The 27,855-nt window shown below is 46.4% G+C and overlaps 1 protein-coding gene across 1 annotated transcript in view; it reads left to right on the forward strand.

The window, feature by feature from the left end:
- FLII (FLII actin remodeling protein) overlaps positions 1-27,855 on the forward strand; it is an 898,330-nt gene that overhangs the window by 194,527 nt on the left and 675,948 nt on the right. The window contains exon 7 of the mRNA XM_069645694.1: positions 14,567-14,670. Coding sequence (XP_069501795.1) covers positions 14,567-14,670 — 104 coding nt within the window. The remainder of the gene's footprint in view (positions 1-14,566; positions 14,671-27,855) is intronic.

Below are 27,855 nucleotides of genomic sequence, written 5' to 3' on the forward strand. Positions count from 1 at the left end.
CTTAAAACTTGTTTGATTGAAAGGCAATATCTGATTTAGGATTGCCCATTCATTCAGTTACTCTAAGAGCACTCTGGCAAATAATTTCCCTGGGGCATCAAGCATTCCTAGAATGCAGTAGCTCTTTGGGTCAGCTCGAAACCGGTGACACAATACTACACATCCAACAAGCTGGGATACATCCTGTACGTTCAATAGCGAGGAAGAGCTCCTAAAGAATCTTACCCCAGAGAAGTAGCTTCTTTACTCTTACACCCCTTTCCTCCATACTGCATGGGCGTCCCTCGCTAGGGACAGGAGACAGAAAAACCTTCTTCCCCTTTAAATTTAGAGGCATGTGGGGGCGCGGATGCGCTCCCATGACTCCGCCCACTGGCGGCACTCCTCAGTCCCCTTTTCCGCGTTGATGGGAACACGCCAATTTCACCAGCTCTGCTGGCTTCGGTTTCGGCCATGTAATACCACACGCTCTTCCCCGGATACTTATATCTTTTTGTCAATCAGGTACTTGGTCCTCCGGCACCACGCTCTTCCCCGGCGCATGAGGACTTCAGCGGACGTCCAGCCTGCGAGGGGCTCTTCCCTACGTCTGACCCCCATGCTCTTTGCCTCCGCTGCCTTGGCCCCGACCATGACTGGGTAGGTTGTACTGCATGCGACACACTTAGTCCACGCACATTGAAGAACAGGCTAGCTCGGTGGAGGGAGCTCCGCGAAAAGGTTACCTCCAGAGCATCTGAAGGACTGCATCAGACAGAGATCGAGGCCCAAGAGAGGGCGGATGTTTTCCATCACACCCCGTGAGGGCGGCTCCTTCCCAAGGAAACGCCCGAGCGGGAGGAACCTTTCTGGTTCTCGCACTGGCACACGTACTGAGGCGAGTCCAGCTACCGACCCCACGGATGAGGTGTCATCAGATCTTTCAGGGCGCAGTGCTGAGGGACCACAAGGTTCTTCTACTAGGTCTACACCGAGGGGCAATGCCCTAGTACCGGCCTAATGTCCGAGGGGGCGCCTGCACACAGCAATATCGGCGACACTGCCGAGGACAATACGCCTTCCAGGACCCAGCCTGAGGTGCAGGGTAGGTCTCATGCTCCACCGCCAAGAGTCTTTGAGGAGGCCGGGCCCAGTGAGCCAAGCACCACGACTTCGGCACGTGGCACGCAACTCGACAAAATGGCTGCCTCGCAAGATGAAATCTGCGCTCGTCCGATGCCACTCCTTGGAATGGAACAGGTGGGAGAACGAGTTACAAGGTGAGACTGGTGTCAACGAGGTACGTGGCCTACAGTTGATCCATCAGCAGTGCAGGGCAGGTTTTCCCTGCACCCCAGGCAGAGTGTGCCCGGGCCCCAGCATCCGCCCGCCACTCCGTCAATATTACATGCCGCCTCCGAAGACAGGTTCTTCGAAAGGTTCCTAGCGCTGATGCGAACTCCTCAGATGGGGGCCATCCTTTGAGATGCTATCAGGGACATGCCCCCTCCGGTCACTCCACTGGCACCCATAGTCATTCCTCCTATGGCTCCGGCCGGCTCCTTCGATTCTGGCTCCCCTACCTACCACAATACAGGCGGTTCCACACTAGCCTCTGCAGCAGCCACCGGCTCCACACTGCAGCCCATGGCGCCCAGTACTCCTCCACCTGCTCCGGACCATCCAGACACTTTGGTGGACACAGATGAGGAGGAGGACCCCGACATGCTGTCGCCGGCCAAGGCCTTTGACGAACGGCCTGCATGTTTGGCAGAATATTTGGGCCTTCCTCAATGAGAGGTCAAACAGCCGGAGAAGCCCCACCCACCTCCCCCGCCAGAATGGGGATCCTGATGCAGAAGGACTTGGTTGCCTTTGCCAAGACGGGGTTGCTCACGCCACACTCTGCCCAGCTTGTCTATCAGCGCCTAGACGTCAAGCATAGACAAATGGAGGGGGATCCACTGTCGGCACACCCTCAACCACACTCTTCGGTGATCACTGCAGTGTCACTCTAATCAAAGCCTCAGTCGTCCTCGGCCATATTGTCCTCGGCACTGCTAGGCAAAGGGGGAGAAGATCTTGGAGGCATACGGGAAGAAGCTGTACTCCAACGCCACTCTACACCTGCGTCAATCCAACGCAGATGCCATGCTGGCAGCCGTTAAGCAAAGGCTTTGGTGGGAAATAACCGACTTCCTTCCAGAACTTCCGGTGCAGAGCTAAGCACGCTTCAAGGCGGGGCTGGCAGAGGCCAAGCTGGTGGCTCAGGACATCATGGAGTCCACTGCGGCCCACATCAATACCTTTGGCCGGGCCATATGCATTGCCACGGACATGAGAACTGACTGGCTTACGGCTACTAAGTTTAAACCAGACGTCCAGGAATGCATATTGGACCTTCCATTCCAGGGTAGTCTCCTCTTTCACTCCACCACCAATGAGGAATAAGATTAAAAGAACAGCTTGAAAACTGCGAAGTCTTTATCTTAACGAAGGCCACGCCCAAGGCGTATGTTAGGAAACGTTTGTATGCAGTACCCTTTGGCACCACTACACACAACTAGGACTACAGGTGTAAGCAAAACCAACCTTTGCTATAAGCCTGTACTACACAGTTTTTCAGTAGCGTTGCTGAGCAGCCAGGCTTATCGCAAGAGGGCATGTGAGCTGTAAGGTTGTTACACAGAGGTCTATAATTACTAGTATTCAAATAGGCTCTTATACTCAAGGTTTCTTGGTAAAACACTTATTAATTTATTTCACAGTTAGTTATAAAACATTCACTAGAAGAAGGAAATCTATATCACACAAAAATATATTTCAGTACTTCACAATATCAGGTTCTGAGGCATTTAAACTACTTTGAAGGAGGAGCAAAATGGCATTCAGATCATTTGAAGTAGGAGCAGAAACGCACAAGTTAATAAAACAAATATTAGTTACTCTTAAACAGTGCAAATAGTTGAGTTCCCCAGAGGAGTTGATTCAATGCAATAGGTTAGGCCAAAGTCAATGGGCTAAAGTCTTGTATAGGATAAAGCAGTTCTGGGAGTTAAACGGAAAAGTCTTTGCCAAAGTCAGAAGTAGTTCGTAAAAGAAAGATTCATATGTTGGGTCACAAGCTCACAAGGCCTGCAAGTTGCCAAAGTTTCAAGCACTTTCGCAGTGAGAGTTAAGTTCTCTCGGAGGGTTTTCACAGTACCTTACAATGAAGAAAAAGATGCAGCTGAAGACGTCTGTTCATGTCAGTGCCTGCAGATCTCGCTGTTCCTGAGACTCAGTTGTGGGGCCAAGAGGGAGGACGTTGGGGTACTCCTGCACTGCATTAGGACTGGTCAAAAGGCTGGCAAAGGCAAATCTTCAATTCCGGTAGCTGTAGTCAAGCACACAAACTGGTGTCCTTCGCTGTCATGGCCATGGGCCCCAGAATACAAAAACCACACCATCTAGTGACTGGGGCAATGGGTCACTTGACTTGCCTATGTCCCTTTGGGACTCATAAACACAGGGGCCCAGCTGGACTCTGTCCTGGCACCTTTGGCGCCAAGCTCATGTAGAGATGTGAGCAGGAACACTTTATTTCAGTGCAGGAGTGCCTTTATTTTACAAATACTTTCCAGGTGAAAGCCTTTATTCCAGAGGACATCCTGATGTGCTGACTCATTGGGCATGGCTCCCACGCCCTGGTCTTCAGGTGCTGACTCATTAGGTGTGGCAGGGCGTGGCAGCAGGCAGGCCAGAGCTACTGGGCGTGGCCGGGAACAAGACCTATATAAACCCACTGACCAGTCAAGCAAATGCTTTGTGTTACTTTGAACCTCCGTGCAATGTGGCGCTCACTGCCGCCTGAACCTGCTACTTACCTCGTGATCCTGCTACAACAGCATCCTTACCTAGGCCCTGGCTCGCATCTCACGGCAACGCTCCATCTTCTTGGCAGATCCCGAATCGACGCCGGAGCACCTGCGCTCCCTGTCCTACGAAGCCAAAGTCCTGAAATGAGAAAAGAAGACCAGGTTAGAACTCCTGAAAACACCCAACCCAGGGTCGCGCTGCATTTAAAACCTAACGCGCACCCTAAGGCACCATTAAAGGCTACTTGCCAGCTGTCGGACCATCTCAGCCCCGCTCCTCCATACCGCTGGCTCTGCTTCTGCTACTGCCGGCACCGCTACACCACCTGCAAGGGGAGAGAGAGCAGAGAAAAGAGACATTGCATACAAAGGACAGAGAACGAACTTTACAAATAATATTACAACAGTCGGAAGACAAGCGGGCAAGTGGAAACAAGGGAAACACTTACCTACAAGAGAAGTGGACTAGTCGCAGCTGCCCTGGACTTCCACAACAAGAGACCAGTGAAAAAACTTGGTTCCCTTCAACAAGCGCCCCTGCCAGAAGCAGCAGGACGGAGAGCCCATCATCATCATCATTCAGCAGGTGAGCCTCAAGAATAGTGCTACCCCAGGGAAGCCACATCCAGGGAGAAGAGGTCTGAAGAAGGGGTCAGAGACACAGGCTGCATACTCATACGAACCCCCTTATATTCACGCAGGAACCGCACTGCTCGTCACCACAGTTTCCCACACAGTCGCAGAGGGAGGAACAGACAAGAGGAGTTTCATCCCTGGGAAGGCTGCGACCATGCTCCAACACCTCAGCAGAGACCAGGTGAGCGTAACATTCTCCCTGGCTATTCGGTTTCCTGCAGCACTTTGAGGAAAATACAACCAGCTCCGAGAATGGTATCCAGGTGGCTTACGGATTTATTGGTCCCACCAACTGAAAGGGAGAAGTCGTCCTTGAAGCGCTTCTCTGTTGAGATGAACTTGGCGATTCGGCCCTGCAGCATGGCTTCACCGGGTAAACCAGCGGTCCAGGAGTTGCAGCAGCCGTCCTCTTCCAGCTCGTCTTCGGTTCTTTCATTTCAGTGGTCGACTCTGCCTTTCAAACCAAGAGACTCGCCTTTTATCCAGTTTTCTTCCATTCATTCCAGCCTAGCTGCCACTCACCCAGCAGGGTGGCTGTCCTTGCCGGACAGTCAGCCAGCCAATCACGCCAGAGTGCATCTGGGTCACCTAGGAGACCAAGCACAGGGAGTTTCTGGCACCTCCCTCACTTCCTGCCCACCCCAGACACTCGGGCGCTAGAGTCGGTCTTCAGTCCTGAAGCCCGCCAAAGGTGTAGGAACAAAGGGACCAAACCTGGTTTGTCGCGCAGAGACAAACTCTAGAAGGACCTTTCCAAAAAGAAATTATGAAAAAAGAAGACCGGGATCCGTTTAAACAAAGGAGGCTCAGATGCATTCTTGAAAAACATGGCTTCCGCGATTTAACGCCACCGGGAAAAATCATGGTAGTTTGTTGTAAAACCACTGCCACCAGCCATTTCGAGAGGAAAGGGTAGCATGTGACTCCTACATGAGTTTCTAAACATAGGGGATACTAAGTAACCCCTCCAGCACTCTATGGTAAGATAGTCTGTGCTGGGTCTAGGAATTTGGAAAGACTAGTAAAGTCAATTTCACTTTACTTTCCCTGGGAAACAGTAGTTTATCCCAGAGAAGGTATTTAAACCTTGGGACAGCCTGAAAGGCTTCCCTGTGTCACTGCACTGAGGGTGCTGTGTGACACACATGAAAAGATGATGCCTTTGGAGTTGTCTAAAACTCCATAATCAAAGAACACAAGAGTAAAACACACTTCATAATACATGAGAGAGTGGGGAAAAAAGGCTCACACTCTCTCCAGGTAAAGAAATTAAGTCCTCAAAATCCAGCAAAGTTGCTGGGGGTCTCTGAAGCAGATCTATGAGAATTCTCCCTAGCAGCATACATCCAGTCACATCAACGCTCTGATAAGGGTTCTGGGGCTTCCAAGAACGGAGGTTGAGACAGTCTGATTGTTCTCAGATTCAGCACCGGCGCAAATGACAAAAGGGGGACGGGGGGCAAGGGCTTTTTCCAGTCCCCCCTCCTCTGCAGCAGCCTCTGAGGGAAAGAAAGCAGGACGCATCCCTTTGTGTCCACGTGTCTCTGGTGGGGGCAGGCTTTCCTTCCACGTGCAGTTTTGGTGCCAGAAATGTTTGAATCCCTGGATCTTAGACGTAGTATCCATGGGGTTCCTGCCTACTGGTCCCTCCCTTTCCTACCATCTACTCCCATAGATTGGGACAGCAACTCGGTTGACGGAAATGTGGTCGCTTGTCGAGAGCCAGGCAGTGGAAGAAGTCTCAGCCAGGATTGGGATTCTATTCCAGAATGTTCACCATACAAAAGAAGAACCAGGCTGGCCTGAGAGTTGTGTTGGACTTCTCAACCTCTCCCTACTGCTTCAAAAATTCAAGATGGTTACGCCAGCACTCATTGCGGTGACATTGAACAGGGGAGACTTGGATGTGCTCACTGGATCTGAAGGACTCTTATCTACACGTGACGATTTGGCAGCCGCATCGCGCTTTACTACGCTTCAGGATCATGGGCTGCCATTTCCAATACAAGGTGCTACCCTTTGGCCTCAACTCGGCCCCCAGGGTATTTACCAGGCTAATGAATGCAGTGGCAGTCTTCCTCAGGGACCAGGGCCACCATGTCTACCTGTACCTGGACGACTGGCTTGTCAGGGCGACATCTCCGGAGGCGGTTCACCACACTTCCTCTGCACTTATCGACACACTACTCGACCTGGGGTTTACTATCAACCTCAAGAAGTCTCAGCTGCAGCTTACGCTGAGCCTTACCTACCTTGGTCTCATCTGGGACACCAGCTCCGAGAGACTTTCCCTCCGAGGACAAGATCATGGCCATCAAGAGAGCCACTACTTGCTTCCTTACCAGAGCTGTGAACTCGGCCTGGTGATACCAACACTTCTTGAGTATCATGGCAGTGGTCCTACTGGCCGTACCCCACACGCGACTCAAGATTAGGAAATTACAGCTGCACTTCGCAGCCTCATGGAATGAGGATAAGGGCTCCCAACCGGAGCCGGTTAGCATTCCTCCTTCTCTCCACAAAGACCTTACATGGTGGTTCAGGCACTGCAATCTGCGGACTGGCAAGCCCTTCCGGCAGCTGACTCCGCAGGTCACCATCAGTACAGACTCCTCCCTGGAAGGCTGGGAAGCCACTCTGGACAACGACAGCATCCATGGAGTCTGGACCCGGCAGGAGCAGGAGTCTCTCCTATCAACTGGCTGGAGCAGAAAGCCATCTGGCTAGCTCTCAAAGCTTTTGTTCCGCTCATTGGGGGCAAGATAGTACTTATCCAGACCGACAACTCCACCAGCATGTACTATGTCAACAAGCAGGGGTGTACCAGTTCCCCTCCGCTGTGCAGTCTAGCGGTCAGCATGCAGGAATGGGCCCTGGAGAACATCTACCTCACGACCGTCCACTTTCCGGGGGGTTCCAACTTGGAGGCGGACAGGCTCAGCAGAATGGGAGTGGACAATTATGAATGGCAATTGAACGACCAGGTGCTGCCTCAGATTTTCAGCAAATGGGGCCATCCTCAAGTGGATCTTTTTGCCTCCTGGGACAAAAGGAAATGCCAGCAGTTCACGTCCTGGCAGGGGCAGGGCCCCATCTTCCTAGGTGACATATTCCAGATATAGTGGAACGGCATGATAGCGTATGCCTTCCCTCCCACGCCCCTGGTCCACATAGTGATGCGCAAGGTAAAGGAATCTTGTCACCTCAGCATTATTCTGATAGCTCCATGGTGGCCGGCGAGACCGCGGATCTCTGAACTTCTCAGCCTCTCGGACAGACCACCCATTCACCTTCCGATGGGCCCAGCTCATCTTTTGGTGCAGCCGGGGGGCAGCGTCATCCACCCCACCCGACAGAGCTAGCCCTCGCAGTGTGGTTCCTGAGCAGTTTACGCTGAAGCATCTGAGCCTATCACAGGCTAACTTGGAGATTATTAAGGGAGCCAGGCTACCAGGAGCCAGTACAAGAGTAAATGGAGCAGGTTCTGTCATTGGGCCGATGTGCTTTCCTTCTCGGTACGCCTCGCGTACTCAGGGGCACAAATAGACACATGCCGCACCTATCTAGCAGCTATAGGTGCCTACAGGAACTCTGAGAAGGAGCTCTTCTCCTCCAACCGGGTGGTTAGACGTCATCTGGCGGGCCTAGCCAGGCTCTACTCGCCCATAAGGAAACCACACCCTGTGTGGGACTTCGATGTGGTTTTGGGTTCTCTGGCGCATAAGCCTTTCGAACCAATGGCATCCGCAGACATCAGACTGGTCACTGTTAAAACAGCTCTGTTGGTTGGCATTACGTCAGTGCGTAGGGTCAGCGAGATCCAGGCTTTGGTGGCTTCAGAACCCTATGCCACGTTGTACAGGGATAAGGTGGTCCTGAGAACGCATCCTGCGTTTCTACCTAAAGTCCCCTCCTCTCCATCTAAATGAGGAGATAGTGTTACCTACCTTCTTTGCTGATGCAAAGGACGATGCTCAAAGGTTCTTGCAACGTCTGGATGTCAGACGCGCTCTGAAATTCTATCTGGACAGGACTAAGAGCTTCGTAAGTCGGATGCTGTATTTATCACATTCGATGGCTCAAGTCCTGGGTATCAGGCATCCAAGGCCTCTATCGCGAGATGGATGGTTGCTGCGATCAAGGAGGCTTATGAGGGGCAACACAAACCACTGCCAGTGAACATGCACCCCCACACTGTCGGGGCCAAGGCCACGGCGGTCGCATTCCAGAGACAAGTACCGTGGCAGGTCATTAGCAGGGTGGCCACCTGGGCCTCCCCTTTGGCTTTCTGTAAGCACTACTGTTTGAACACGGCTCTAATTCAGACGTGGCTTTCGGACATGCGGTTCTGAGGAACTTGTTTTCTTAAGGAGGGTCACCGCTCCACCCTGGGGCTACACTCCTTTGTAATCGCCCATGCAATATAGAGGAAAGGGGACGATACGTAGAGTAATTAATAGTTACTCACCGTAATGACGAACGTACTCTTAGTCCATAGTCCCCATTCCTCCGTATGTCCCACCATCCTTCCACCTAATAAAGCTGGTGTCATTAGGCAATATTAATATTGTCGACCCGTCAATGTGGACTGAGGAGTGGTGCTGGTGGGCGGGGTCAGAGGAGCAAATGCTCCCAGGGCCGTGCCTCTAAATTTAAAGGGCAAGACGGTTTTTCTGGTGAAAAGGTCCCGTCTCCCGTCCCTAGCAAGGGATGCCCATGCAGTATGTAGGAAAGGGGACTATAGTCTAAGGGTCTCATTACACGGATGGCAGTAAGGGATTACCGGCACCGGTGCCGGTAATCCCTTACCGCCCTACTACGAGGTCCCTTTGGTGGTCCCTACCTTAACGGCTGATTTTACCAGCCGTTAAGGATGGTACCCGCAAAGGGACCTTGGAGGCAATTATGGCACCACAATTTGCGGTACCGTAATTGCCGCCTTCCCCATTCCCATTGAGCCCTATGGGAATGGGGAAGGGCCAATGGTGAATGGGAAATTACGGCCCCGCCAACCTTGGAATGGGGCGGTAATTCCGCCATTCACCATGGCGGGATCGGTAAATTACCGGCGGCAACCATGGCGCATTAGCGCCATGGTTACCGCCTACCGTGTAATGAGGCCCTAAGAGTACGTTAGTCACTACAGTGAGTAACTATACATTTTTTATCAGGGAATTACATGTCCCATCTGGGCCAGGAGCTCTAGAATCCTGAAAGTGGACAATGAAAGAGATGATGTGCCTTAGATCGTGTTTAAGGGTCAATTTATTGTGACAGACGCAAAGAGTTAGTAGGAATCATGCCAAAAGTCAGGTATGTAAATATGTCTTATGTAAGCGCTTTTGATTAAAGCGCTATATGAAAGACAAATTATTATATATTATAGTAGCTCTAATATAAAGCTCCCATGATTCCTTTAGAGGCCCCGTCCAGCAAGCTAGGATTGTATTTAGAGCCATTGACTAACTGCCATGACCTACATGTATCTTTTAGTCCTGCAAATGTGCACCAAGTCGACCCATTGTTCTAACTTGTGCATGTATTTATATTGATGCAGCTAGGATAGATATTCTGCTTTTATATGTTTGCACTGTAGTGTAAGAGAAAGCAGACCTACGTGTGATTTAGATGCCCGACATATTTTAACCCTCAGCTCTCTTTTTATCTCTAATAGCAGGGTCATAGCTATGAGCGAGCGTATTACTATTCGCAGAAGGCCTATGGTGCCGACAGGGACCTGAAGGAAAGCAATACCTAATATTAATGGTAAAAAAGTCCTCCATCATACAAAGTGTTTAACATCTGTTAAAGTATGAATCGGCTCTATCCAAATAATTCGGTCTCCAGATAATAAAATTACTTTTATTATTTAAGGTGACCACACCAGTAATTATTTTTTAAGAGAGTGATACAAGTAATAACCAAAGGATAGTGGTCACTCTCTTCTCTATTCAATCGCAAAATGTAAGAATAAATCAAAAATGGGCACCTGAAGAAGCACTATTAAAGTCCATTCTAGTAAATTCTCCAGGTATATCACCCATACAGCGTCCATTTAACATAAAGCCATTACTGGATAGTAGTTTGTACCACTTATTCCGCTTTCTGTTAAAGGAAGATTGCCTTAGTTGGGGAAGGAAGAATGTCCCCCAAAGTAAGTAGGGTGAGTTAAGGGGATATTTGAATTAAAATCTCCTAAAATGAGAATGGGCATATTAATATGATAGAGATCACCATCCAATACGTTTCTCAATGTGCTCTTTGATAAATTGAGGGAATTCGTCCCTTCTACCCAAGCGGGATCCCCCCCCCCCCGTGAGGCTAGGAAGGTAAGCCCGCAAACGCAACACCCACCCAATGGTCCGAGGCAAGGTGGACCTCACTGTGAGACTCTTCCCCCTTAGGGGACAAGGACTCCTCTTGTGCGGTACTTCCTAAAGCTTGACACACCGTGGCTTACATTGGATGCTCTAAAATACCATAGACTTTTAAACTAGACTGGTATGAAGAAAAACTTTATATATGACAGTATCACCCAGAAAGAGAACATGTCGGTTTAAATGGAAGTATCCAATCCTCTAGGACGAGTATGTTGAATAGAGAGTACTCGACAAGCAACAAAGCAGGAGAGAGAGGAAAGCATACGCAGGCAAGGAACGGCACCGAGCTGTGTAACACCTGGAGGAGTCGGAGCAGTCGTGAGCTATGAAGCCTGAGAGTTTCAAGCCTGCACTGTACTGAAGGGGCAGACGCGAGTTACGGCGAATCCCCATGTGAGAAGCCGAATGAGCAGGAGCGCAGAGGGGAGGTGTTGGCGTGACCACAAAGGATGCGTGGTGGGCATCTTGCCTATGAACTATCGCTGATACCACTGCAAGCACCAAGCAACAAGGTGTCCGGTCACTCAGCAGAATACTGGGACGCTACGAGAAGAAAAGAAATCTAGAGTAAGGAAATGCTGGCGAAAGCACACAGACGGCAATTCACAGCAAGAGGGAAGCTCCCAGAGAAACCAGAATCCTAAAGAAGTTCTCCTTCACAGTCGGAGGGAACGAGGAAAACCGGAATAACGGGAGGCCCAGAAGGAATCATTATACAGTGCAACAATTTCGTCCAAGTACAGTTCACGAGGAAATGTTGGACGTGAAACTGATTTACATAAAGTGTTTTGATATTTAAGAGAGCGAAGTATTGAAAATCTTGAGTGACAGAAAAAAACAGTGCATAACAATACCCTGGAAAAAGGGGAAAGTATCCTGGTATTATACAAGAGAATAACTTAAGAGAAAGAGAATATTATGATCCAGAGCTCAGAGGAACTATTGTGGTGAATATTATACAAAATCAAATGGACCAGAACAAGGTTTACCAGAAACTGATGCAAGAAGTAACAAGAGACTATTTAAAGATTCTATATTAATAAGGAAGCCTATCCTTGGTACCAGAAGTACCCTCAGGAGAAGGGGGCCATTCTCCTGATGGTATGACGTGCATGCAACGCCCGTTTTTTTTCCCCCTGCTGTATATTTTGCCTAAAATATTTGCCTGAATTAACTCATCGAAAAATATGTGGGGGATGGGTGGGGATAATGGCATGTAAAGGGTAGGGTGGGTAATAAATAATAGAGGAGGGGAGCGGACTCCCCCAAATAAAAATAGTTTTTTTCAGGCAAAAATGTTTGGCAAAAAACGTAGCAAAAAGAAACTGGGGATGGATTAACATAGAATCCTCCTGACCTAAGTTAGCTATCGTAGTGATAGGATCAGTTATGTTCATGTGGGTAGCAGACCGACCATATTCCTTTGGACATTTGCGAATAACTGACGAGCACCTTACTTAGAAACATAGGTAGGGACTACCCATATTGATGGGGAAAGTTAGGCTGTACAATTTTCTTTTAATAAAACCAAATGAAACATGAGTGTCCGCTTCCTCCTTCTGATTCACCACAGCTCCTAATAGCTGCACTGAACTTTAATCCTGTGGGGGTAGTAGATGTTGATGACTAAGGTTAAGTTATACGTACATAACTAGTTGCCAGTAGTTATTCCGGCTGATATGTGATCAATCGGAGTCAATGGGAATGTGCTTTATAGTAAGGGTATTATGCACACTGTCATTAATCCTCCTTTCGGTCTACCACCAAGGTGATGTGTGGCCGGTAACAGGATAGTATTTCTACCATCGAAGGACAGGTCTACCACAGCCCACATATCCTGGAATGCATTGATTATGTAGTCCTGGAAAGAGGACCAAATACCTGGTTCCCCAAAGTAATGCAAGTCATCTAGTGTTCTTAGGTAGCACCCAATGTACTTTGTTTGGGTCTGTTAGGACCCCTGGATTGAAGAATGCTTTCTAACCGAGACCATATCCATTTTTAAATCCTACCCTGCATTTGTTATGTTGAATGTGCTTTAAACACTGTAAATGAACCTGGTAACAATGTATATTTTATTCCAGAAATGTGTAAGGTAGACAACTCTTGCTAACCTGTTTTGATTCTCAGAAGCGTTTGACAATGGTTTATGGTGGTTTCAGTTTCTCCATGGCTATAGTTTATTATTACATGCGTCTGTGCATTATTACTTATATAATTCCCTGGGAACCTAGATGATTGTGGATTGATGTTGTAGGCCTCAGGGATTTTTAACAGATTTATTTTTTTCTTGTCGATAAAAATTGTGTTTCCCTATTTCTCCCATTCCCTGCTATATGTGATAGGCGTTGACCATCGGGTCTAGGGCCTTTCACCTATACTAGGGTTGGGTTGTGTCTTTAGGACTGTACATTATTATGCAGTGTGCAGGCCCAAAGGTGACTTGCCTTCTTGCTAGATGTAATGGTTCCCTGGTTCTCTCCAACCCCATTATTTGATGTTGAGTGCCCACATTTTGGCATTGGCGCTGGGAGAGTACTTTTAGAGACTTTGTGTTTATAAATTTGCTTGGCATATTACGTACCTGAGTAGTTTTGTGACCTGATAATTTGATATGCTTCATAAAGCGTATATGTTTCAGTTTATAAGTGTGGTGTATTTTCGAGAGATGGATGTGTAGACCAATTGTACCTTTGAGCCAGCCTACTTCCCCTACCTAAGGGTTCAGACTTCTCCCTCTGTCCATGTTACCTGCACAAAGAGAGGGTTGACGTCCATTTCTTGTCAGGTGTGTTCGTCTTCCCTCTAGGATTAGTGGTTGTAGCTCTCCAACCCGAGGGTGGAACAAAAACTGCCTTAACGTGCATTTAGGTTATTGTATCTCATTTACAAATATTCATATTAGTGTTAGAATCTATTCTGCAGCAACACATCTTAGTTGTATTTTGTCTTGGTTGCCCCTTGGAAGGATTTTTTGTTTTTCTTTTGTGTCTTCAAATTCAGACTGGCGATTAAATGCTTTTGTAGCAAGAAAATAAATTTGTTTTCAACTTTTAAATATCTGTCACCTTTCTGTTTTACTGCTAATCTGTGCATATACAACGTAATAAAAACATACTTTCATTAGTTTGTGCGTGGTTATACATGATATAAAAAATGACGCAATCGCCAAAAAAGCCTCCTCACCTTTCTAGCTGCTGTCAAACTAACAAAATCTTTGTGATTTAACCTAAAAATAGTCTCAACATCTTCCTACCACACATCCTGATGTCCAACTTGGAGGACAGTGCTAACAACGAAGGAAGTTAAAAGCAGGGAATTGTGAGATTCGCAAGGTGGTGGAGGAATAGTTGGTGCTTCACTGAATAGGTTTAGTATCTCTTCTTTAGTTGATGGTAAATCATTTTGTGTACATTGAAGACTTGATGAATGGAGCTAAATCGTCTGCCAAATTCGGGAACCTGAGCTCCTTGCATGTTTTGTGAAGTAGCATCAAGCCTTTAAAACTGATTTGATATACAGAAATTGCACCAGATCTTACATGCTTCAACTACATGTTGAAAGAAAAGCTTTGCAATGCACCTTTTTATATATATAAAAAAAAAAGAAAAGTCCCATTGACCACATAAAAAATGTAACGCACTACTTTGCCTGGAAACGTTCTGTACATGGCTTTGTTAAAACAATGTTGTTTGTTTTTTGTTTTTTTTGCAGGCAGCTTCCTGCCATGACTGCCCTTCAAACTCTTCATCTTAAGAACACACAACGCACCCAGAGCAACCTACCCACTAGCCTTGAAGGCTTGAATAACCTCTCCGGTATGAATCTGTGACACTTATTACTTTATGGCCAATGTTCCCAACATCCTTGAAGGCCTAAATCTGTAAACCGCAGAATCTTAATTGGAAGATGAAAATGTTAGAGGTATTTAAGGATCTGAGAAGTGTGATGACTCCTTCTTTGTATTAGTAGAAAAATGATTTATAGTCTACTTTCTAAGCATGATACTCTAGCAGTCCAGGTTGTCACAAAGTAATAGTAGTGAATAAAGGCAGCTGAACTCCATTGTCCCTGTTAGCAAAGATTTCTCTTTTGGCAACTTTCTATAGTTCTATGTACGCGCAATCGTCTTGACTTGGTTTTTGAACCTGTCCTTGCTTTTTACATGGAAGTGAAATCTTCAGCTTCACTCCCCTGGCCTTTTGCATGTTTATAATGGGGAAACCGATCAGTCCTTCAGACTATGGTACTGGGAAACGTTCGCTTTTGACTTTTATACTTTGTACATTTTTTAACCTCACACACAGCATTTTACAATGCAGGGCAAATGGGGATACTTTTGTATCACCCTAGTCTTTTACACTTTTTCGGTTACTTTTATATATACCTAAAGGCAAGCTCATGGCAGCAATTCTATTTTTACCATTTTTGTGTTATTTGTAGTGTGCACATTTGTGCTTACTGCATATGGCAACTAACCGTGGGTAGTGCCCTAAAAAGGCCATGCCATGACATGTTCACTTGTTCTTTGTTCATATTGTTTAGTTTTTTCCTGCTTTGCCAGACAATACAATCTCACATTAAGGCCATGCACTTGCCTGAGAAACCCACAGCTTTGTGTGGGCTAGTGATGCCTTTGTGAGCGTGGCTGGATTTTGGATAAGAGGACTCCTGTAGCCATTTCTTCAGATCAGCATTGGAACCAAGAATCCTGTGTAGAAGAACAGCTAAATAAGATCCAAAGAAAAATCCTGAAGAGGCCCAGCATCCCTTCCTTCATCTGGCCCAGTGAAGCCCTGTTGGACTACCTGAACTGTGAAGCCCTGTGCTGTGCTTCAACCCCTGGAATGGTGGGACCAACCAGTCGTGATGTGTTCTCGAGGATTCAGCTGGCCTGAACCTTTGGAAGTTTCCCTGGACAACCCAGTGGGCTACCTTGCTAGAACCATTGCTGTTCTGGGTTTGCAGCCGGAACTTCGGTGGTCGCCATCTAGTGGTGTAAGTCACATTCTTGCCGAATTTCAGCTTCAAGGGATCCTGCTCTGGAAGGTCTTCCTCAACCGTGACTGGAAGGACACCTTCTGTCGCCTGTGTGTAGTGGCCGTCTGTGGAACTCTCCTGCTCCAGTCTTGTGTGCTGATTCCACAAACTAAAAGTTAGGTAGGATAAAAAGTCTCCCCCTATCCTTGGAAACAGTAGTTATCACAAGGAAAATAAAAAGTGCAGCTTCAAGAGCTCTGAGCAACACTGCGCAGAAAGTGCTGTGTGCTGCAATAATGAATTGCAGATGCCTTAAAATAAAAAGGGCAGTGTTGGGCAAGATTTGGAGCAGTACACTTTGGATGCACTACAACAACCTTCACCTCCTGGCAATAGGATCCCAACCTTTGGTATAAGTCTGTACTACACAAGTTGGTATTGTGGTTGAGCAGCCAGACTTATCTCAAGAGGGGTCAATGTGAGCAGTAGGGTATTCTTTTTGAATAAGCCTTCTTCAGATGGGGCAATGTAATAGCAACCCACAAATACCTTAAGAATACACACTCTTAGTTTCTCCAAATCAGCAAATACCCATTGGGGATGGCACACAGACACTTCCTGCACTCACAGGTGACTTAAAGAGCTAGGACACTGTGGACATCAATATATTACTGGTACATTTAGAGTAATACAGAGATGAGTGTCAAAGAAAAGAGTTATCAGAATAAATCAAGAGATCACACAAATATTCTGAAGCAGGTAAGTACTTTTGAAACCCCTGATGCAAAGTAAGGTAACCCCTTCCTGGAAGGAAGACCAAACACAAAGTTAGGGGGAAGAAGTAATTCAGGGAGCCAGGCCAAGCCAATGTCAACTGGGCAAAAGTCTAGGTGAGCTGAAGCACTTCTTAGATGTAGGTAAAAGTCTTGCACAATGTTTTAGAAGTCTTTGTAGAAAAGAAGAAATCAAAGTAGGGCCACAAGCTGTTTAGGCTTGTGAAGTAAAGAAGCTGTTAGCAACTCTACAGAAGAAACCAAGTTAAGTCTCAACTGAGAACAAGCAAAGCTATGCAACAAGAGGTAAGTTCTTAGACTGTACAGTACCTTTGGTTAGAAGAAATGGTTCCAGCTGGCTTCTGTTCCTGTGCAGTTGTGCAGATCTTGTTGTTCCTGTGCCTCAGTCGTGGGGACATGAGGGAGGACTTCTGGGGACTCCTGCACTGCAATGGGACGGTCAGGGACAGCAACCAGCAAATTCAAATCAGTGGCACTTCTCGGTTTCAGCTCCTCGCGTTTATAGCAAATAGCACCACCGCGGTTCTTGGCTGTTGAGATGGGCTTTCCTTGCATCTGGGGTCCAGCACTCTGTTGAGGTGGCTCAGGCTCGGTCAGTCCTGCTTCCTGGGAGTCCAGAGGATCTTCCTGGAGCTCTTGGCCAAATTAAAAGTGATGCACTCCGAATCTGGTGTTCCTCTATCTGGCACTTCGGTTCCTGCAGCAGCAAGGAAGTACAGCCAGCTCCGAGAGGATGTCCAGACGAGTTCACTTTGGAGTTGATTGTTCCCACCAACTCATGGGGAGAATTCGTCTTTGCAGGGCTTCTCTAGTTGAGCCGAATTCGGAGCTTCAGCACAAAGAAGACCAGGGCCGTTTTTGACAAAAGTGGCATCCTTGGGTGCTTTACTGCAGCTTCGAACGCAGCACGCGGAAAAAGCACACCACAGTAGTTAAAAGTAAACCACTGCCACCAGCCATTCATTATAGAAAGGGTAAAATAAAAATGTTACATGAGAAACTAGACAAAGGGGATTCTAAGTAACCCCTCCAGCACCCTATTGTAATATAGTGTGTGCTGGGTCTAAAAAGTTACAAATGTAAGCAAAGTCAATTTCACTTCACTGCTCTTGGAAACAGTAGTTATCCAAGAGAACGGTATTTAAACATTTGGGAAATCTGAAAGACTTCCCTGTGCCACTGCAAGGAAGGTGCTGTGTGCCACAATGTAAAAGATGATGCCTATGGAGTTTGTCAGACTCCACAATTAAAAGAAACAGAGTTCAAATCGCAGGAAAAATACATGAGAGAGTGGGGGGAAAAAAGGGTCTCACTTTCTCCAGGTAAAAAAATAAATGTCCTCAAAATCCAGCCAAGGTGCTGGGGGTCTGTAAGGCAGAGATGAATTAGCACATTTCTGAGAATTCTTCCTAACGGGCAGCTTCAAGAGCTCCGCCCAAACACTGCACAGAAAGTGATATGTGCTGCAGTAATGAATTGCAGATGCCTTTAAAAGTTGAAGGAAAACATTGCTCCAAAAAGATAAAACCTAAAGGGTTGAAAAGGCTTCCCAGAGGTAAAGTAAAAGACTGAGTGAATGTGGAAAAAGTTTCCCACTTGGGAAAACTGATAGAAAATCCAAGAGTCCAGCATAAAGTGCTTGGGTTCTCACAAGTGGGGAGAATTATGCACAAAAATGAAATTCTACCTAACACTCGCTTCTCCCAGACTAAGGGACAGGAGGTTTTGATCTACTCCTGGATGAAGCTCTTGCTTGAGTCTGTTAAATCTACTGCAGAGTTAATCAGCAGTTTAATTCTGGGTTCCCTATCTAATCTAGACTATAAGACCTACAACCATTTTTGGATCGGTTCCTTTTCTTTTTAAAGGCGGGAATTTGTTTGAAGAGATCTTCAGGGAGTTTTCTCTAACTTGTACCTAAACTAGGATTTTTAGCAGCATCCTCTGTAGAGGGTCCTAATGTTTGAGTGGCCTCCAGAATGGGAGAGCCTAGGTCTCACAGGAATCCTATCCAACCCTCCTGTAGGTGCAGGTTTGGTGACAGGCTTCTGAGCAGGAGGTCTAGGGGAAGATCTAGTCTTAGTCTTTCTCTGTGGTTTGGTCAGTTTTCCAGGCCTAGAGGTTGCCAGCTGGACACTCTGATCCAATGAAGTTGAGTTTAACCTCAAAGCTCCTGATACAAGAGATGTATCCCAAAATATATCGCTTTTCTAATGGGCTCCCTATTGACCTTCTGCTAAGGGCTCTTTCTTGGGTACTGACGGGAAGATCAACTTCTTATCAGTTATTTGAACCTCTTCCACCTGTGGGTTACCAGTAGGAGGCCCTTCAAGGGGTTCAATCACCTTAGCCTCAGCTAAGGTTCATTGGAATGTCCTCCCTCTTTTTAGGCCTAGGAGCTTGGGTCCTAGTGGAAGTGTGTGGTTTTAAGCCCTTTTGTCCTGTAGAGATTCATCTTTTTTCTGGTCTCTGGTGTGAGGTCCCTAAGGGTGGCCTCTCTGGCTTCCTTAGTCTGAGTCCTTAACATTTTACTGGGGGGCTCTGCTGAGTCTGAGACAATGCATCAAGGTTTAGGTCACTATCCAGTAGCAACCACTCCACAGGGATCTTCTGCTCAGGTGGCCATGGAAGGGCCATCGCTTTTGGATCCAGACCCTGGGGGTGGACAAGTGAGGATCACCTGGGTGGTGGGTCTTTGGGCATTGGGGAGAGGACGCCGACCAGACGGCGAGACATGACTCACCCACTCTTCCCTCGGCCTTCATGGGCTACTTCCATTCATGCCCTATTTTAGGGCAAGAAAGGCCTCCTGAGCAGATTGGTCCTATTGAAACGTACTCCTTTTTTTCAGTAAGGCAGTAAAAGGTAGAATCTTGAAAGAAAAGTTGGGGATACATTTTCTCAAAAAATTTGAGATGCCAAGAAATCTTTGAATGTCTTTGACAGAGTGGGTTCCTGCCATTGTAATTTGCCCTGAACCTTTGCTGAATCCATAGATGCACCTTCTGAGGACAAAACAAATCCTAAATAGGTTACAGAGTGTTAGGTCAGATTTTCATTTCAGCGATAAATCTTCCTGACCTGCGTCGACATCAGGACTTTTTGCTGGACTTTGTGGTTATTTTACCCTTCTTCCTAGGCGAGTGGGAATCATTTCCCCCCTCTCGCCTAATCTTATTCTTTTTGCGGGTGAGCTTTTTTTAGATGGTTAACTTTTTTCAGAATTACAATTCACAGGAATAAGGCAGAAGATTGTCAAACTTCCTTGAACCAGTACCCCTTCCCACCCTGCAACCCCCTCAGTAAGTTACACACAGTGACCATTCTACCAGACAGGACAACAGATCAGTTACATTAGTAGAAATGAACGAAAGTCATTGGCGGCACAGGTTCATTGCATATCCCATACTTCCCCCCCCCCCGTGGTTGTTGGCTTTGTTCAGGGGCAGCTCTTTCACTTCATAGTGAGTAAGAGGTCAGAGTTTTGGCTTGTCACTACCCCATTTCTGGATACAAATTCCCCATTCAACATGAAATGACTCCACACAGTCATTAACCACAGCCGGCAGTCTTTCATACGTATATATATGATATGATAGTTTATTTATATAGCGCCTATACACAATGTATTTCAAAGAGCTTCAAAGCAAGGGAGGGAACAAGGGAAAATACAATGACATTCTTACAGGCCATGAACAGTAAGGATGTGAAATTAACTATCGTACTCGGCCTGATGACATTTCAGATAGTGCAAGAGCTAAGACATAGATAAGGAAGGGATGGGAAGGGTGGGAAGGAAATGGAAACGGACAGGCGACTTCCGTACTAGGCCTGATGACATTTGTTGTAGAGCAGGAGAAAAACAAAAGGTGAGGGAGAGGGTTGCACAAAGGGAGGGGAGGAACAAAACAAGCCACTATCGTACTAGGCCTGACAACATTTCAGATAGTGATGGAAAGGGAGCTGGGGGGGCAGGGAAAAAAGCAAACAAGGGGAGTGGGGTGGATACAGGCGAGGTTGCTATCATATTGGGTCCAGGGACAATTCTGATAGAGTAAGTGCATAGGAGAAAGTAAGGGGAGGAAGGGAGAGGAGGAGAGAACAGAGAGGATGCAGTCAAAAAGTGTGGAGAAGCAAGAGGGGAGAGCGCCTACAATTGCAGAAGTCAGTAATAATGCATAATGTTGCAAGCTAGGATACAAGATGAAGATGGGAACAGCATAATTCAGGGCCACCATGAGTACAAGATGCAAAGGAAGTCCACGTGGATCCACTTGCACCTGCTCCCCATCTGCAAAGGAAAAAGAGGCTGGATGGCTCCTTAAGTAGGGAAAAAGAGTGGCAACTAGGAAGGCAGCAGGTCAGTGGAGCTTGCTAAGTGGGGAAAAGGAGCGGCAACCAGGCACCAGGTTGGCGGGGCTTAGGGCAGGTGACCTAGATCCACTTGCACCTGCTCCCCATCTGCTTATATATCCCAGAGTTTGTTCATCCAGTCATTTTTAGAAGGTATAGAGTTGCCTTTCCATTTCTGGGCTAGGGCCACCATCCCTGCTCTCAGCATGGCTACACTAAGATTTGGGAATCTTTTCTCATTCTGATCCTCGTCTGGGATGCCCAAGAGCACTTGCGGAGGGTCCAGGTCAGGGGCTATTTGCACTGTCGTTAATCCAGCTGAGGACTTCTGACCAGTAAACCTTAACCTTTGTGCATTACCACCACATATGGAACCATGACCCGGTCTGACCACAGTTTTTAGGGCAGGGGGGGAGGATCCCGTGACCATCTTGGAAATTCTCAGGGGAGGGAGGTACCAGCCGTGTAGTATTTTGAAGTTGTGCTCCATCGCTGTGGTATAAAGGTTGCCAGAAAACATAAGTTTATAGATTTTACCCCATGTCACTTCAGAAACTTCCCGCCCTGACGGTTCAGCCCAAAACGGCTTAAATTCTGTCTCTCTTCTAGTTCTGACGTAACCATCAGTTTGTATATTTTGGACAGGATTCCATTTCGTGAGGTAGCTTTGCTAATAACTTTCTCGAAGGGAGTGAGGAGTCGAGAAATTGAATCATTTTGGGTCAGTCAAAATACCCTTGAGGCGAAGGTATTTTCAAATATACTCGATAAAATCGTCTCCCAGTGGACTCAGACAGGTGAATTAATTCAATGAAGTGGTCCTCAGTGAACAGTTGCCCAGCTCTTTGTAGACCTTTGTCGGACCATTTTTGTGTGTCCTGGAAGCCCCTTCCACCAACAGGGATCCCCACACTGAACTCAATGGAGACAGCCAGGAAGAGAAGGGGTTATTGCATTTATGCTTTTTCCATAGACTAGACAGGACTGCCAGAGTTGGACGTTTTGTAATATAGTCGGGGATAACTTTTGTTGGAGATCATAGACCAGTGTGACTTTCTTTGGGTGGGTGTATAGGTCTTCGATGTAGGTCCAGTATGTGCCTAGGTCATTTCTAGGGTGCTCTAACATGACACATATCTGGGCCACTTTATAGCACAACCAAAATTCGGGGAGGTCAAAGCCTCCCAATTCTCTGGGAGGGTTAAAGTAGTCCGTTAATTCTAGGCCTCTTCCCTTTCCATGTGAATTTGTTTATCATCAGCTTTAGTTTGGCAAAGAAGTATTCCGGGAGAGAGATCGGGAGGGCAGTAAACGGGTACAGCAACCGGGAAAGTAAGTTCATTTTAACTGCCACTATTCTCCCAAACCACAAGAGTGTTGGGGGGGGGGGGGGCGATTGTCTTAGGTCTGCTCTAAGTTTCTCCAACATGGGGGTAAAATTGCACTCTTAACAGCCATTGGAGGTCCCTGTGAACAGTGATTCCAAAGTAAGGTGTAGCTTTATCTTCAATTCTCATCCCACTTATGGTTCTCTTATCTCTGGTTGTGGAGTCGTTGGCTCCAATGGGCACTATGTTAGATTTGGGGATGTTTATTTTTATGCCTGAGAACCTGCCAAACAGTTTAATTTGAGAGAGTAGTTCTGGCAGAGACTTTTTTTCGATGTCTGTTAAATAACACAGGATGTCGTCTGCAAACAGAGAGTTTAAATTTGAGGACCCCACACCGAATCCCGAATCCCTGATATCCTTCGTTTTTTCCTGATTGCAATGGCAAAGTGCTCCATAGTGAGGGTGTATATCAAGGGGGAGATGGGACTGCCTTGTCTGGTTCCCTGAGTCAGGTGGAAAGGGGCTGATGAAGTGCCCTTCACTGCCACCCTAGCTACCTGGTCATTATAGAGGGCTAAAATCCATTGCCTAAAGTTGTTACCAAAGCTCATCTTATGCAGGACCTTTCCCATTCTACTCTGTCGAAGGCTTTCTCAGAGTCTATTGAGACCAAGTAACATTAAATTAATCAATTCTCTTATATTATCCGAACCTTGATGGCCCAGGATAAACCCCAACTGGTGCTTGTGAACCAAGGAGGTCATTGCGTGATGGAGTCTATTAGCCAACTCCTTTGCCATTATCTTTACATCCGTATTCAACAGGGAGATCAGGTGATAGGATTGACATAGGGATGGGTCTTTGCCTTCCTTCGGGATGACAACTATGAGGGCTGACAGCGTAGATTTTGGGAGCAAGCCAGTTTCAAGGGCATTATTAAACAGTTTGGTCATGAATGGAGCCGGAGTGGAGTGGAAGGTTTTTATGTATCGGACTGTGAAGCTGTCTTCCCCTGGTGCTGTGCCCCCCTTCATTTTACTAATGGTATCAAGTACCTCCTCCTCGGTTATTGGGGCTTCTAGCGCCGCCACGTTGTCCAGAGTCAGACACTGGATTGGGAGTGCGTTCAGGAATTGTTCAATAAGGGAACCCTCTTCATTGTATTCGATCGTGTAAAGGGTTTCATAATATTTTGCAAAATTCATATGCTATCCGATCGTCGTCTAGGAGTCTTTCTCCTTCAGCTGGTCCGATTGCAGCTACCCTTCTCGCATTTCTTTGTTCCCTTAACCTCCAGGCTAAGGTTTTATCAGCTCGTTCCCCCTTATCCATGTATTTCTGTTTAAGGTATGCCAACTTGCTTTCCGTTTGGTGAATTAGGAGGGATTCAATTTGGCTCTGTATTTCTGAAGTTTCTCCCAATCACCAGGCAACATTTGGGATTTCAATTCCCCCCTGCGCCCCTCTACTCCCGTTGCAGTTTTTCTATTTTTCCCCTTAGTGCTAGCTCTTGCGCTGCTCTTTCTCCCATATTTTTCTTTTTTTTCTTTTTTTTTATTTATTTTTTGCTCCCTTTCCTATCAAGACGCCTCAAATAGTCACCTTAAATGCCTCCCATATTCCTGGAATCCCCACCTCACCATTGTCCTTGAACTCAAAGAATTCTCTGATCGACTTCAACAGTGTTTGGGCCATTTCTTTATCTTTCAGCAGCAGGTCATTGCAGGAGCATTTACAATCGTTTATCTGAGAACTATTCCCCTATTGTGATTTTGACCAGGTTGTGGTCCATATAGACAACCTAGTCTGAGGCTTTCCTATCCTGTCTTCACCTGACTATTTTTAACACCATTTAGACAGAATCAATTTATTAAAAAGATTATACCTGTGGTCTAATTCCGTAGATCTGACTAAATGTCCCTATATTGTCTAGTTTCTTCTCTCTTCAGGGGTTTTACTTGCCCTAGGTTTTCACTGTTTTTTGCGACTATCAAGGGGACAGACAATATTGGGTGATCTATCCCTGTGTTTGCTCACTACTTTCCTGTCAACTAAAAGGCTGCACACTTCATCAAGGTCGATAGTTATCTTTGTCATCGCCTCAGATCTGTGTGTCTTATTGCACTTATGTTCTTGATCATAAAGGTCAAGACATTTCTAAAAACAAAAACAGCTCTACTTCCTTTTAGGCTGTTTATTTTAAAAGATGCTACTATGTCTAACCCGTGTTGTCCCCTGCTTTTCTTCTCATGACACATGGCGTTTAGGTCATCACACCTGAACCTAATGTCAACCGGTTTCAGCGGTATCTCATTACTTCCCACTTTCTTCAGGACATACACTGGCTTAACATTTACTGGTCTAAATTATTACTAGCAGAACAGCAAAGCAAAGCAAAGCAGAACAGTAAATAACAGCAACAAGATTGGTAACTATTCTCGTCCCATGTGTCCACATTCAAGATTTGTGGATCGTTTTCACCATTTTCACACTGGTCGTGGTCACGTATCTTCAGACTTGTGTGCAATGTTATCTCATTCATACAACGTGTATTCGAACAACAGGGAGAGTATCTCACCTGTCTTCTCTTTTTATGGCTCTGCCCTTCTGAAGAGTGTTTTTTCCAAACTGTGGCTCACTTCACAATTCCGACATCTGTAACGAAATCATGTTTCCTTATTTAGCTGTTATATAATAATACACCTGTTTAGCACCACTGTCTTTGTCTCTTAGCATGTACCTGCATGGTCCTATTCTTCAATTCTTCCGTGTCCCTGCTCTTATACGTTGCTTAGGATGTTCGCAGGTTGCTGCCTTCATAGATTGTTGTGCACTGTCTGAGCAAGGGAGGTACATGTTATTTCAAAACGACGTGCGCCCACGTTTTCTATTTCTTTCTAATTTGCTTAAAGGACTCTTTCCGTGCATTCCGATCAATATCTAGCACGTTACAAGTCCTCCTATTAAGAATGGCCATCTATCCCTCACTGGGATACTCCTCTTACCTGGCTTTTTCGCTCCGCTGTCGCTGCTCCGCTGTCTCTGTTACGGTCGCCATTTTCGGGCGTCCCGTATTTGTTTATTGCGGTCACGTGATCGCTGCACGATCTGTGGTTGTTACCACTCTAGAACTCGCTTTATTATGGCACATCATTCCTCTAGTCTCTCTTAACAGGTGTCCACTATTTTCCGCAATCGTGCTATTTTAAACCCCTGTATTGAATTTCGACTCAAACTACCCAGAGCTTTAAGGGTGTTGGCAAATGTAGTTTTTTTGTAGTTATGGCTGCCGTGTTCACAACAAGCACCGTATATATTTATTGCGGTCATGTGATCGCATTACGATCCATTCTTATTACTACTATAGGATTCTATTTGTTCTTATGGCAAGTCATTCCTCTGGTCCCGCTTAGCACGTATGTAGTATCTTCTAAAATAATGCTGTTTTTAACTCCCATGGTGAGTTTCAACTCAAACTACCCAGAGTGCTAAGGATATTGGGGAAATGTAGTTGTTGATGTTGTGGTTACCGTGTTTACTACGGGCCAACACATCTATATTAGTATTAAGTTACTTTTGGTTACCCATCTTCAGGACAAACCCGTAAGCTCCTTGTTCGTGGTTCCCACAGTTCTAACTCTGTTAGGGCTCAATGGAGTCTAGTGTAACGGCAGTGATTCAGCATCCAGCCTGTTTTTCCTCTATGGGTTAGTTATTGTTAACGGGGATAGTCTCCTGTAATTCTCTGCGATTGTATTGATTGTTCATTTCGGAGGTTTGATATTTTAGGAGTTATTACCAGCTTGTTCTCAGGGCTATGATAGTCTGCCCCTCTGGTAGTTTCAAGTTGGCCAAATGGTTGCGATTTTATAGAAATGCTAAGGCTTGCCAACATATTTCTTCATTTAGGCCATCTATGTGGCTTTTTAGTCTGTAGATCCACATTTGTTCTCGTTTCAATAGCAAGGCCGCTGCATTCCCACCTCTCTTTGGTACCATCACTTTTCCCAGAATAGTCCATTTCAGATCATTTTCTGAGTGTTTTTTTTCTATATTATATTTATAAGCCTCAAAGGTGAGAGAGAAGGGGAACCCCCATCTGTATTGCACTCCCTTTGAGGTGAGCCATTTAGTTATGGGGGTGGAGAGTCTTCTCTGGGACAGGGTGAAGGCCGACAGGTCCTGGAATATGGTAATTTGCAAGTCTCCCCAGGACATTGCATCCTTCTTTCTCGCCATGTCCAGTATATTTGGTTTCTCAGAGTAGTAGTGGAATTTAGCCAGCTCTGACTGCGGGCCACGGGCTCCCCCTCCTACTCTGTGTGCTCTATCGATGATGGGTTTGGTGGTGTTATCGTCATTGAAGTCTTTTCTAATTACGTCGTTTATGGCTTTGACTATTTCACCTTGCGTTTATCTATCCCTTTCTGGAAAGCCAAAAAACCTCAGGTTGTTCTGGCGTTCTCGGTTTCCAAACTCGTCCAACTTTGGGTGGTGGCTGCCTCAGCTTCCCAGTCAGAACTGGATTCAAGCAGACATATTGGAGGACAAAGACGTGCAGAATTTCTGTGCATTCCCAGCTTCTGGTCTTCCCAGACAGGCTTACGCCCTTGGGCGGACTTCTCAATGGGAGCCTGGTAGACAAAAGTGAGCGGAACCTCTCCCAACCAAGACGGTAAAAGAAGTCTTAAGAAAGAAGACAGGCACCAGTTTAGGTCATTGGTGAACCACTTTGCCCTTTACTGCAGCTGCGACAGCAGCCTGCGTGTAGAACTCACGAAGTCAGTAGAAAATATCTGCTGCCACTCCTGACAAACTTGTCACTGTAACTAGTAAGTTACAGGAGAAGTGGAAAAAGGGATACATTGTCTCCCCTCAGCACTCCACATAAGGTGGGGTGTGCTGATTACACAAAATAAGGTAGGTGGGATAAAAAGTATCCCCCTTTCCTTGGAAACAGTAGTTATCAGAAGGAAAATAAAAAGGGCAACTTCAAGAGCTCCGAGCAACACTGCACAGAAAGTGCTGCATGCTGCAGTAATACATTGCAGATGTCTTAAAAGTTGGACGAATGCATTACTCCAAAAAGATACAACCTAAAGGGTTCCCAGAGGTCAAGTAAAAGAAAGGTTCCCACTCAGGAAAACCGATGAAAAACCCAAGAGTCCAGCAGCCAGCAGAAAGTGCTGGGGGACTCGCAAGTGGGGAGGATTTTGCACAAAAATGAAATTCTACCTAACACCCGGTTCCCCCAGACTAAGGGACAGGAGGATTTGATCTACTCCTGGATGAAACACTTGTAGGAGTCTGTTAAATCTACTGGAGAGTTCATCAGCAGTTTTAGTATGAGTTCCTTATCTTATCTTATCTAATCTATACTATAAGACCTACAACCATTTTTGGATAGGGTCCTTTTCATTTTAAATGCAGGGATTTGTTTGAAGAGATCTTCATGGAGGTTTCCTCTAACCTGTGCCTAAACTAGGATTTTAAGCAGAGTCCTCTGTCGAGGGTCTTAATGATTGAGTGGTCTCCAGAATGGGAG

This window comes from Ambystoma mexicanum, chromosome 2p, assembly GCF_040938575.1.
Source record: "Ambystoma mexicanum isolate Mex_15411 chromosome 2p, UKY_AmexF1_1, whole genome shotgun sequence".
Taxonomy (NCBI): Eukaryota; Metazoa; Chordata; class Amphibia; order Caudata; family Ambystomatidae; genus Ambystoma; species Ambystoma mexicanum.